This window comes from Schistocerca piceifrons, chromosome 11 (genome assembly GCF_021461385.2).
Source record: "Schistocerca piceifrons isolate TAMUIC-IGC-003096 chromosome 11, iqSchPice1.1, whole genome shotgun sequence".
Taxonomy (NCBI): domain Eukaryota; kingdom Metazoa; phylum Arthropoda; class Insecta; order Orthoptera; family Acrididae; genus Schistocerca; species Schistocerca piceifrons.
The window spans coordinates 150,477,587-150,490,618 of NC_060148.1; the positions used below are offsets into that span (position 1 = coordinate 150,477,587).

Genomic DNA, 13,032 nt, shown 5'->3' on the forward strand with positions numbered 1-13,032 from the left:
TCTAATAGTCAAGGATAATTGGAATGCAGTTCTAGGGAAGGAGTAGAAGAAAGTTTTACAGGAGAATGTGGGCTTGGGACAAGGAATGAGAAGGAGAAAGACTAAGTGAGTTGTGTTTCATCTAGTAATAGTGAATATTCTGTTCAAGAATCACAAGAGGAGAAGGTATATTTGGAGAAGGCCGAATGATACTGGAATATTTCAGTTAGAATACATCATGGTCAGAAAGAGGTTCCAAAATCAGATACTGGATTATAAGGCTTACCCAGGATCTGGTATAGACTCAAATCACAATGTAGTGAAGAGTAGGCGGAAGTTTAAGTGATTAGTCAGGAAGAATCAATATGAAAGAAATGGGATAGGGAAGTACTAAGGAATGACGAGATACGCCTGAAGTTCTCTCGGGCTATAGATACAGCAGTAAGGAATAGTTCAGTAGCCAGTACAGTTGAAGAGGAATGGACATGTCTAAAAAGGGCAATCACAGAAGTTGGAAAGAAAAATATAGATACAACGAAGGGAACTGGGAAGAAACCATGGGTAACAGAAGAAATACTTCAGTTGACTGACGAAATAAGGAAGTGAAAATTGTTTATGGAAATTCAGTGATACAGAAATACAAGTCGCTGAGGAATGGAATAAACAGGAAGTGCAGGGAAGCTAAGAGGAAATGGCTTCATGAAAAATGTGAAGAAATCGAAAAAGAAATGATTGTTGGAAGAACTGACTCAGTATATAGGAAAGTGAAAACAGTCTTCCGTGAAACTGAAAGCAAAGGTGGTACCTTTGAGAGTGCAACGCAGAGGAGAGAACGGATATGTGTAAAAAACAGAACACATTGAAGGCCTGTATCAGGGGGAAGATTTGTCTGATGTGATAGAAGAAGAAACAGGAGTCGATTTAGAAGAGATGGGGGATCCAATATGAGAATCAGAATTTAAGAGAGCTTTGGAGGACTTAAGATCAAATAAGGCACAAAAAATAGATAACATTCCATCAGAAATTCTAAAATCATTGGGAAAGTAGCATCAAACGACGTTTCACGTTGGTGTCTAGAATGTATGAGTCTGACGACATGCCATCTGACTTTCGGAAAAAATATCATCACAGTTCCGAAAACTGCAAGAGCTGATAAGTGCGGGAATTATGGCACAGTCAGCTTAAAATCTCATTCATCAATGTTACTTACAAGATTCAGATACATAACAATGGAAAATAAAATTGAGGATGCGTAAGATGACTCTTAGTTTGGCTTTAGGATGGTAAAGGCCCCAGAGAGGCAATTCTGGCATCGGGGTTGATAATGGAAGCGGGACTAAAGAAAAATCAAGACACATTCATAGAATTTTATGACTTGAAAAAGGCGGTCGACAATGTAAATGGTGCAAGATGTTCAAAATTCTGAGAAAAACAGGGCTAAGCTATCGGAAGAGACATGTAATATACAATTCGTACAAGAACCAAAAGGTTATAATAAGAGTATACAACCAAGAAGTAAGTGATCGGATTAAAAAGAGGATATAGTCTTTCGCCGATAATGTTCAAACTGTACTTCGAAGAAGTAATGATGGAAATAAAAGAAACATTCAGGGGTGGAATTGAAAATCCGGGTGAAAGGATGTCAATGATATGATTCGCTGATGACATTGTTATTTTGAGTGAAAGTGAAGAAGAATTAGATGATCTGCTAAATGGTGTGAACAGTCTAATGGTTAGAGAAAACGGACTGGGAGTAAATCGAAGAAAGACGAAAGTAATGGCAGTGTCAGAAATGAGAACACCGAGAAACTTAACATAAGGATTGATGATCACGAAGTAGATGAAGTTAAAGAATTCTACTACTTAGGCAGCAAAATAACCAATGAAGGAAGGAGCAAGCAGAACAACAAAAACAAACTAGTGAAAAGAGCATTCCTGGCCAAGAGGTCTATTAGTATCAAACATAGGCTTCAATTTGATGAAAATGTTTCTGAGAATATACGTTTAAATCACAGCATTGTATGGCAGTGAAACATGGACTGTGGGAAAACCAACAGAAGAGAATCGAAGCATTTGAGATGTGGTGCTACAGACGAATGTTGAAAATTAGGTGGATAGATAAGGTAAGGAATGAGAAGGCTCTGTGCAGAATTGGAGAGGAATGGAATATCTGGAAAACACTGACAAGAAGAAAATATAGGATGATACGACATCTGTTAAGACGTCATGGAATGTGTTCCATGGTACTAGAGGGAACTGTAGAGGGCCAAAAATGTAGATGGAGGCAGATATTGAAATACATCCAGCAAATAATTGAGGCCATAGGTCGCGGCTGCTTCTCTGAGATGAATAGGTTGGCATGGGAGATGAGTTCGTGGCGGGCAGGATCAAACCAGTCAGAAGATTGATGACTCAAAAAAATCTAAACATATGATCATGAAATTGCGTTCAAAGTGTTCGTTGCTCATGGGTCACGGACAGGGCTATACGAAGCACAGACAGTACACAGGAGGACTACAAGTTTTGAACATGGCAGGGAAGGTAATTCGGAGAAGGTGCCGTGCAAAAAGGTGAGGATTCACGACAGAATGGAGCTAAGGCAATACGATATTTGACTGTCATAAAACTATTAAGACAGAAATTTAAATATTATTCAATAAATAGAGTTTATACATAAGGGCAAGAAGCACTATAACTCAATAGGCGAACATTACGCATTGTCTGATTGCAGTGTTGGTTAGTGTGTGAGGAAGATCAGTAAAGAGAATCAATGAAAAAATGTGCTAAAACGTGGAATTTGATCAAACGTTGTCATTTCAGCAAAATTAAAAATTTTATTTAGTGGGGTACTCTGGTGTAGTCGGTATTCGTACTTACGAGATTTGGAATGGAAAAGCAGCTGTTGAATGGAGCAGTCGATGTTAGTGGAAATTATGACAAAGAGTCTACATAAGAAAATGACTAAGTTCATTTCTATGAAGACTCAAGAAAACTTTATTCTATAAATGTAATAATTAAAGTCAGCTAGCTATGTATTCTGCCTGTGAGGAGATAGCATGCTACCTAATGTCTGGAAGCTGAATAATAATCATTGATGTGTGTGTGTGTGTGTGTGTGTGTGTGTGTATGTGTGTGTGAGAGAGAGAGACAGAGAGAGAGAGAGAGAGAGAGAGAGAGAGATTTATGGCAACATAACGTGTTGTTGTGGGGGTATTAATTTAGTACAGAAGCTTGAGATGGAAATGCAGGAGAGGTGCATGAGAAGTTTTATGGTATGTTGATGTTATCATGAGCAGATGCAGAACTACCAGGCGGTAGTGTGTGCATCCCAAGTGGATGAAGAAGGTAAAGGTTAGGAATTAAAATAAGTATTGTATAAAAATTATCAAGAGCGTTTCCAAAGGTTACTTTGAAGCATATGGAACTACATCTATGTGTAACGTTTCACTATTACGATTTATTCAAAGGCAGCAGTGGAGATATATTTCACTTTCACACATTAATTTTCATAGTAAATTACTTATATTTAAAGTTCTCCTGAGACATTTTAAGTCTCCTCTTTATCTGCGATAATGATAGAAGCAGACGAGGTGAATTAAAATTTGTGCCGCAGCCGGGACTCGAACGCGCGACTTCTTGCTTATTAGGAAGAACTGTTAACCAGTATGGTACCTAGTGCTGCGGTGGCGTAATTGTTAGCATTTGTGCCTAATAAGCAAGAAGAGATAGGTTTGAGCCCCGGCGCAGTGGAAATCTTAGTTAATGTCTTCTGCTTCCAAATTACGTTGAACTAGAGAGGCTGAGATTGAGAAAAGTGCAACAAAGGCTAAAAGTAGAAGTAAAAGAAGCCTAGGCGGTGCCATATTATCTGCGCAATGTTATTTCAAAGAGACTGTTTATAGTTTGGCAAGTAGCCCACTACTACTGTACATTATTTGAATGTATTCGAAAGAAAGTGACTAGACTTGAATGAAACGTAGGTACCTACGAAACAGTATGTAAGAAAGGATTGTTGGATCTACACTTCTCATCAGTAGTAAGTAGGTTGGAGATTTATTAGTGACTCCAATACATGGGATGTGGACGGTCACATGCTGTGCAAGAGTAGTAGGAAACTTGGTGGAATTCGCTTAATGTCCTTTAATAACGCAATAGATAACTTCAAACAAGAAAGGTTAGAGATCTGATACTATCTCCTCCAGAATGCAGTACAGACTGTCAGTCACTGTACATGGTCCCTTTTTGCATGTTGTACAAGGAAGTATACCTAAGTACAACAAATATTCTGAGCTACTGTTGGACTCAGGTGGCTAGGAATGTGAAGGGAAGGCTCAGAATCTACATCTGCATCTACATGTATACTCTGCAAACTATCGTGACGTGTACGGCAGAGGGTACGTCTCATTGTACAATTTATTAGGGTTTCTCCCTGTTCCATTCAGCATGGAGTGCGGCAATAATGATTGTCTTAATGCCTCTGTGCCTGCGGTAATTACTCTCATATTGTCCTCACGCTCCCTATGTGAACAATACATAAGGGCTCTACATCTACATCTACGTGGATACTCTACAAATCACATTTATGTGGCTATTATTCCAATCTCGTATCGTGCGCGGAAAGAACGAACACCTATATCTTTCCGTGCGAGCTCCTATTTCCACAATTTTATCATGGTGATTGTTTCTCCCTACGTAGGTCGGCGTCATCAAAATATTTTCACATTCGGAGGAGAAAGTTGGTGATTGAATTTCGTGAGAAGATCCCGCCGCAACGAAAAACGGCTTTGTTTTAATGATGTGCACCCTAAATACTGTATCATTTCAACTACAATCTCTCCCCTATTTCGCCATAATACAAAACGTGCTGCACTTCTTTGAACTTTTTCCATGTGTTCCGTCAATTCTATCTGATAAGGATCCAACACCACGCAGCAGTATTCTAAAAGTGTAATGTGGGCAGTTTCCTTAGTAGATCTGTTAGATTTTCTAAGTGTCCTGCCAGTGAAACGCAGTCTTCGGTTAGCCATCCCCACAACATTTTCTGTGCGTTATTTCCAATTTAACCTGGCTAGCGGTGATACCCCTACAGCGCGGTAAGAAAGCACAGGCAGTGCTGAGTCAGAGACGGTGCAGGATGGAACTGTCGCGCCGCGACTTTCGCGCCTTGATTTTTTACGATTATAAAAAGGGTTTAAGTAGCGAAGAATGCCATTCTTCTAGGCTGTGTGTTTTTGGTGAAGCTTTCCCTTCTAGGACCACAGTTGGAAATTGGTTTCGCGAGTTTTCGAGGGGTCGGCAGTCAATTGAAGATGAACCTCGTCCTGGTCGGCCAGCAGCAGCTGTGACTCCTGAAAACATTGATGCTGTGAGGAAAATGATCAAAGAAGATCCACATCTTACGTTTTGCGACATTGAAGGGACCCTAAATATTGGATCAACAGCAGCACAGACCGTCGTTCATAGTCACTTAGGCCTTACTAGGAGATGTGCCCGTTGGGTTCCACATTCCATAACAGAAAGCCAAAAGGAGGCGAGAGTGGACTGGTGTCGTTTCATGCTCGAAAAATTCAATGGAGGGAAGTCCCAAGACACCTACAATATCGTCACAGGTGATGAAACGTGGGTCTACCATTACGACCCTGAAACGAAGAGACAGTCTTCTGTGTGGTGCTTTCCAGGGGAGGAACCACCCACAAAAGTTCGACGAAGTCGGAGCTCTGGGAAAAAGATGGTGGCAACTTTTTTCACAAAGATCGGGCATCTCACCTCTGTGACCTCGGACACACGTCGTACAGTCAATGCTGAATGGTACGTGAACGATTGTCTTCCAAAACTCATCGCCACATGGAAGTCACAGCATCCAAAGTCCAAGAGTGGGCACCTTCTGTTGCATCACGACAATGCATCTGTGCTGCCAGAACGATGGACTTTCTGGAGAAGGAAAAAGTGCGAGTGTTGCCCCATCCCCTCTATTCACCTGACCTGACCCCCCCCCCCCCCCCTGTGCCTTCTTTCTGTTCCCTAAGACTAAGCAAAAAATTCGAGGGCAACGGTTATCATCAGCTGAAGAGGCCATGTCAGTGTACAAGAGTGCACTAAGTGACATCCCAAAAGAAGCTTGGACTGACACATTTTGTAAGTGGTTTCAGAGAATGGAAAAATGTATACATGCTAATGGAGAGTATTTTGAAAAGTTGTAAACGTTTTTTTGCAAATAAAATTTTTTTCACACATTCTGCTAGAAACTTTCGGCATAGCCCTTGTATATGCTCTAATTTTTATGTTTTACATCCACTAGCCTTCCTCTGTAGCCTATATGAAGGGCTTATGTCAGTAGTGGGACAAGTCCATTACCTCCACTTTTCTGTCTATAATGCTTCTGAAATTAATGAGCCAACAAACAGAAAGTAAGGTTCATCTTTAGCAAGAAGCCATATGCTTGAATATTTCTGGTATCTCAACTGCAGATTTTTCAGCGCTCATTTAACTTTAGTACTCTGTATCTCAATATGAACAAAAATGGACTTGTACCACTATTGAAATACGCCCTTCATATGACACCACCAATCCATTCACACGTTCAGGAGTGACCAGTTACAGAGGCGCTTGAATGGTTCTTTGTTATTTGATGGGGAGTAGGAGATTGGTGTTTAATGTCCTGACAACAGTGACGTCATTAGAGACGGGTTTGTTACTCGAGTCCAGGCACCGACGAGTGTCTTATGCTTGTCAGACGTTGAGTTTTAGTGTCCTCCAGTGCGATCATCAATACTAATGCAAGGCTCCCTACTTGTGCCAGTATCTCATGAGAGACTCGTGAAAGCTGGCACTGTCAGGTCAGGCTGCTGAGGTGTGCAGCCATACATCTGTCAGCTCCACAGTGTAGGTGCCACATAATGCTTACTGTGAGATAGGATTGCGGGGATGATGTTATAACACTGGGAGGCTTTAGTAAATCTAACAGTTTCGCCAAGTCATGATTTACTGCATGGCAGTATGAGATGTTGAATAATGTCGATATATCTCTTGCCTCCTTAAAGTGTGTTGCAGCATACTACAATGTTCCTGGTGTCGGTAAAGAGTGATATACTTATTCCTCATATTCTTGTAGCGTAACATCATTTATACATATCTTATTTTCAGCAGCAACAGCAGTGCAACTTAACTACTAGAGACTACATTTCTTAAAGAAATGCACTGTCATCCATACATCATTCAGAAGAAGGTATAGCTCTCGCCTGCCTAGCTGCAAACTGCACACATCACTGTGTCTGTTTGTGTACAATGCGGAACATCTTTGTGTGCACAGCAAGAATGACACAAGCTAAGTACACCATCAACACATCATTGGTTCAATGGCTTGATGCCAAAAGTTAAATATCGATTTGCTGTAGACAAGCAGTGTAACATACCTAATGACTGCAAATGAGCTCGGATTGTTTAAGGGGACCACACCACGGTTCAGGTCGAAAAAAATTGATTTTCGGTTTTCATCATATTTCAATGTATTAAGGCTTTATTTAAGTACTCTGAAAATGATTTTGCTGAAAAAAAAATGTTTTTCAAGCCTTTAAAGAGCATTTTCCTACCACATGTGTCTATGTGCCATGCCCACTTTTCTGTCACCAACATTTCAGCAAACATTTTAAATCTTTGTATCCCGTATTGCATGTTAGGGATTTTTTTTATGCCCGAGTGTGTTGGCTATCCTTGGAATGCAACAGTCGGTATTCTTTTGTTCCTGCTGTTTGTAAACAACACGCCTTCAAACACGGGGTTAGTTTTGTTCATGTGTGATTGCGAGTAGATGTTATACTTACCTTTGCATTGCCTGTTTACGTGTGTTTTGTTGTATTTGTTGAAGATGACGAAACTTAAAGGCATTTTCAAGAAACGACAATTTAGAGGAAACAAGTTTAGAAGGCTTTCTTTACAAGAGGTTATGTCGCCTGGCAACGATGTTTCTAATTGTAATTATTCAACAAGTGCATCATTAAAGACGCTCTCACCATTTCAAGAGAGTTACAACGAATTTGCTGTAAGTGACAAGGGGTGCAGTAACATTATTATAAATTTGAGAATATTATCAGATGTAATTTCTAAATGTGTTCAATGTAGACAGTGTGGTGAGTCACAGAGTATGAAAATTTGTAAAGGTGCAAGTGGGAGAAAAGGCCTAGCAATTGCTTTGGATTTAATTTGCACTAAATGCTCAGCTGTCATTTCATTTATGAGTTCTTCAAAACCAGATGCAAGTCGCCCTTATGAAATCAATACTAGATTAGTTTATGCCTTACGATCCACTGGCAAGGGCATGGCTGGAGGGAGAACATTTTGTGCAGTGATGAACTTACATCAACTACCAAATAAATTTGAAAAACTGGCTGCAATATTAGAGAAAGCTGTATGTGAGGTCAGTGAGGAAAGCATGAAAATGGCTGCTAGCGAAGCAGTGCAAGAAAATGGTGGATGTATGGGTACTACAGTTGCAGTTGATGTAAGTTGGCAGAAAAGAGGACATACTTCTCTGAATGGAGTAGTGACTGCCACGAGTGTAGACACTGGTAAAGTGTTAGATGTTGAGAAAATGTCTAAATATTGCAAATATTGGAAAGTCAATGAACATTAAGAACACAACTGTGTGGCTAATTTTACAGGAACAAGTGGTGGTATGGAAATTCATGGAGTACAAAAAATATTTCATCGCTCCGTAGAAACAAGAGGCGCACGGTACACCAATATTTGGGCGATGGTGACAGCAAGGCATACAACAATGTGGTGAACTCTAAGCCATATAGATATGCCATTATTAGCAAAATAGAATATGTAGGCCATCTTCATAAACGTTTGAGAACAAAGCTGAGAAAACTAACTGTTGATATGAGAGGAAAAAAATTAGAAGATGGAAAATTACTGACCGGACAGGGTCGGTTATCTAAAACTGAAATAGAAAACTTGCAGGTACACTATGAGCAGGCAATCAGGAGAAATAAAGAGAATTTGGAGGCAATGAAGAGAGACGTTTGGGCCATATTCTTCCATAAGTCCTCTACTGATGATAAGCCATGTCATGGATTGTGTCCATCAGGAGAAAATTCGTGGTGCAAATACTATAGCGTTCAGGCAACTGAAGAATCTTATTCTCGCCAGAATTCTCATCCTGCTGCTGTTATTACAGCAATTAAACCTATTTTCAGAGATTTGGCTCATGCTGACCTTCTAAGGAAATGTCTGCGTGGGCAGACACAGAACCCAAATGAATGTTTCAGCAGCATAATTTGGAACCAGCTTGCTAAAACTGTATTTGTAGGTGTGCATACAATGAAACTTGGAGTTCATGATGCTGTTATTACATTCAATTGTGGTAATAGTGGAAAGTGTTGGGTACTGAAAAAGCTGGGAATTAATCTTGGTGAAAGTATGATCACTGGGCTGCAACATTGCGATAAAATGAGGATAGCCGACGCAGACAGGTCTGCACCTGATATGGCCAAGAAAGCAAGATAAACATCCAGGAAGGTGGAAAAGAAGCTGGAAGACCTACTAGAGGCCAAAGAAGGGCCATCATATGCAGCAGGACACTTTTAATTAACTGTATTTCAAAAGTTTTTTCTTTAAAGTCAATTTCTTGAAAACTAAAATTTTCAGTAAATTAGGCCCCATTATATCAGAAACTATCATAGACGAATCAATTTAATTTTCCGAGACTCTGCATAACATAAAAAGCCACCTCTGGTATCACAATCATTAATATTCCCCCATTATGAAGTTCAGAAAAAAATATTTTCTGCAGAAAAAACTTATTATTTTTTGTTAATAAATTTAAAAAAGTATTCCTTAAAAACTATAAAATGGATAAAGTAGATTTTAGCACAGTTGACTCTATTAGCATCATGCAACATACAGTAGAAATATTAATGTTCTGCACCAAATAGTTTTTATCAGAAATGGCTCAGATACTTGCCTAAATTAACATGGGTTAGATAGGCAGGGTGTGGGTCCCCTTAAAAGCCCAAACAGTTTATGAGTCCATGAAAAATTTCAATCTGCCATGTTGTTTTCTTAGATAACTTGACTGCTAATAAACAGAATTCAGTTTTGCAGATTCGTAGAGGCTCTTATGAAAATTCAGTATAAACACTGTAAGCTGTTAGTAAATGTCCATCAATGATGGTGTGTATTACAGCACACACACACGTCAAAGGAAACTCACTGGCAAACTATATAGGCGTGGCAACCAAAAACAAAATCATGTAGAGATGGGAAGCTCAAAGGAATGGCTTGTCTGGTGCTTACCTGATTTCCGCTGGTGGATCAGCGAGCAGCCGACTCACTTCGATCAGTTCTTGAGGGTGGCTGCACATGGCGTCGGCCCAGCCCTGCGTGGCCAACACCTGAAAGTTGTGGGCCTTTATGAAGGCGATGGCGGCCGCTGTAAGCTTCGGACACGAGTGTCTCACTGCCAGCACAGCTGCGGCCGCTGCGTTCTCAGTGGTCAGCTGAGCCGCCACCTGCTGCTCACAGACATCCTTCAGGGCTGACAGGCCGTACTTGTCGGCTGCAGCCAACAGGTGTTGTGCCGTGCCGGACAGCTGGGGGGTCTGCAGGGTGTAGATGTAGGACAGCACCTGCCTCATCACTTCACCCCCCACGTCTGTAATGCTGACCCTTCCGCTGCTGGCTTCCAGCGTGTCATGCTGGAACATTGCCTGGAACACGGGGCTCCTGGCGGCCAGGACAGCGCGGTGGGCCGCGAGCTGCGTCTCGCCCACCACCAGGGTGACGACGGCACCTTCCCCCGCGTCGAGAAGGGCACCCAGGTCCACGGCGCCAGCCACTTGAACGCCTTTAACTGCCGCCATTGTAGATAAACCTGAAACACAGCGCCGGTGAGCAGCCCTTCTCCCTTCTGCACCACCCGCAAGACCTTTACGATGCTTGTCCAGACTTGTTTGCGGCGAAAACTAGTAAAAGCTGTTCGTAACAAGTCAACTGCAACATCGTGGTACACTACGTGATCAAAAATATCCGGACACCCCTAAAAACATGCGTTTTTATGTTAGATGCATTGTGCTGCCACCTACTGCCAGGTACCCGGTATTAGCGACCTCAGTAGTCATTAGACATCTTGAGAAACCAGACTAGTGTGCTCCGCAGAACTCATCGACTTCGAACGTTGTCTGGTGATTGGGTGTCACTCGTGTCATACGTCTGCACGCGAGATTTCCACACTCCTTAACATCCCTAGGTCCACTGTTTCCGATGTGATAGTGAAGTAGAAACGTGAAGGGACACGTACAGCACCAAAGCTTACAGGCCGACCTCATCTGCTGACTGACAGAAACCACCTACAGTTGAAGAGGTTCCTAATGTGTTATAGGCAGGCATGTATTCAGACTATCACACAGGAATTCCAAACTGCATCAGGGTCCACTGCAAGTACTATGGCAAGTAGGTGGGAGGTGAGAAAGCTTGGATTTCATGGTCGAGCGGCTGCTCGTAAGTCACACATCACGCTGGTGAATGCCAAACGACGCCTCGCTTGGTGTAAGGAGAGTAAATATTGGACGATTGAACAGTGGAAAGGCGTTGTGTGGAGTGACGAATCACGATACACGTTGTGGCGATCCGATGTCAGGGTGTGGGTGTGGCGAATGCCCAGTTAACGTCATCTGCCAGCGTGTGTAGTGCCAACAATGGAATTCGGAGGCGGTGGTGTTACGGTGTGGTCGCGTTTTTTATTGAGGGGGCTTGCATCCCTGTTTTGCGTGACACTATCACACTACACGTCTGCTTTGATATTTTAAGCACCTTCTTGCTTCCCACTGTTAAAGAGCAAAAAAAAAAATGGTTCAAATGACTGAGCACTATGGGACTTAACTTCTGAGGTCATCAGTCCTCTAGAACTTAGAACTACTTAAACCTAACCTAAGGACATCACACACATCCATGCCCGAGGCAGGATTCGAACCTGTGACTAGCAGTCGCGCGGTTCCAGACTGTAGCGCCTAGAACCTCTCGGCTTTGAAGATCAATTTGGGGATGGCGATTGCATAGCAATTTGGGAATGGCGATTGCATCTTTCAACACGATCGAGCACCTGTTCATAATGCACGGCCTGTTGCGGAGTGGTTACACGTCAACAACATCCTTGTAATGGACTGGCCTGCACAGAGTCCTGACCTGAATCGTACAGAATACCTTCGGGATGTTTTGGAACGTCGACTTCGTGCCAGGCCTCTCCAACCGACATCCATAGCTCTCCACAGTTTAGTACTGCATGAAGAATGGGCTGCCATTCCCCAAGAAACCTTCCAGCACCTGAGTGAACGTATGCCTGCAATAGTGGGAGCTGTCATCAAGGCTAAGGGTGGGCCAACACCATACTGAATTCCAGAATTACCGATGGAAGGCGCCACGAACTTGTAAGTCATTTTCAGCCGAGTGTCCGGATAAATTTGATCGAAAACTGCATTTTACCTGTGCAAAGCAGATGTCATAGGTGAATAGCTACAAATTTTTAACAACACAGCCCTGAAGAGTTTCTCTTCCCGTATTCTGCACTAAATCTACTCAGTATGTGTGGAGACATCATTTACTTGATTTATTTGCGGAGAACACTATCGGTTAATCACAAAGTGTTTCAAAACGGATATACTTACTAGGTCAGAAGGAAGTATAGTGCTAGTTCACTTCACCACTGACCCCACTGACCTCCACTGTTGTTTACAAAAATGATATTTTGAGCCTGGAATCTGTTTTGCCCGCCCCCTTGACAGCTATTTTAGTATGTTGCCTTGTAAGAGGTGGTTCAGACAGTGGACTTGCCAACAGCTACCGCAATCTGGGGAGCCTTATTGGCAAACATTGCCTCAAACAATCATCTGCTGTCACACTGCAACTCCTTCTCGTATATCTGACAGATTCCAACAACACAACAGCAAAAGACGCATAGGTGAAGCTTTGATCCCCTCAAAGAGAATACGTCTTCCATTTAACTTACAGGAATGCTATATTTTGTCTTGGTCACCGCCCGTCCCCATTGTCCGTGAT

The 13,032-nt window shown here is 42.0% G+C and overlaps 1 protein-coding gene across 1 annotated transcript in view; it reads right to left on the bottom strand.

Annotated features, from left to right (window-relative positions):
* The window catches only part of LOC124719834 (poly [ADP-ribose] polymerase tankyrase-1-like), a 45,346-nt gene extending 34,340 nt beyond the window's left edge, over positions 1-11,006 (bottom strand). Inside the window, exon 1 of the mRNA XM_047245021.1 lies at positions 10,276-11,006. Coding sequence (XP_047100977.1) covers positions 10,276-10,841 — 566 coding nt within the window. The 5' untranslated portion in view covers positions 10,842-11,006. The remainder of the gene's footprint in view (positions 1-10,275) is intronic.
* Positions 11,007-13,032: the final 2,026 nt, after the last annotated feature.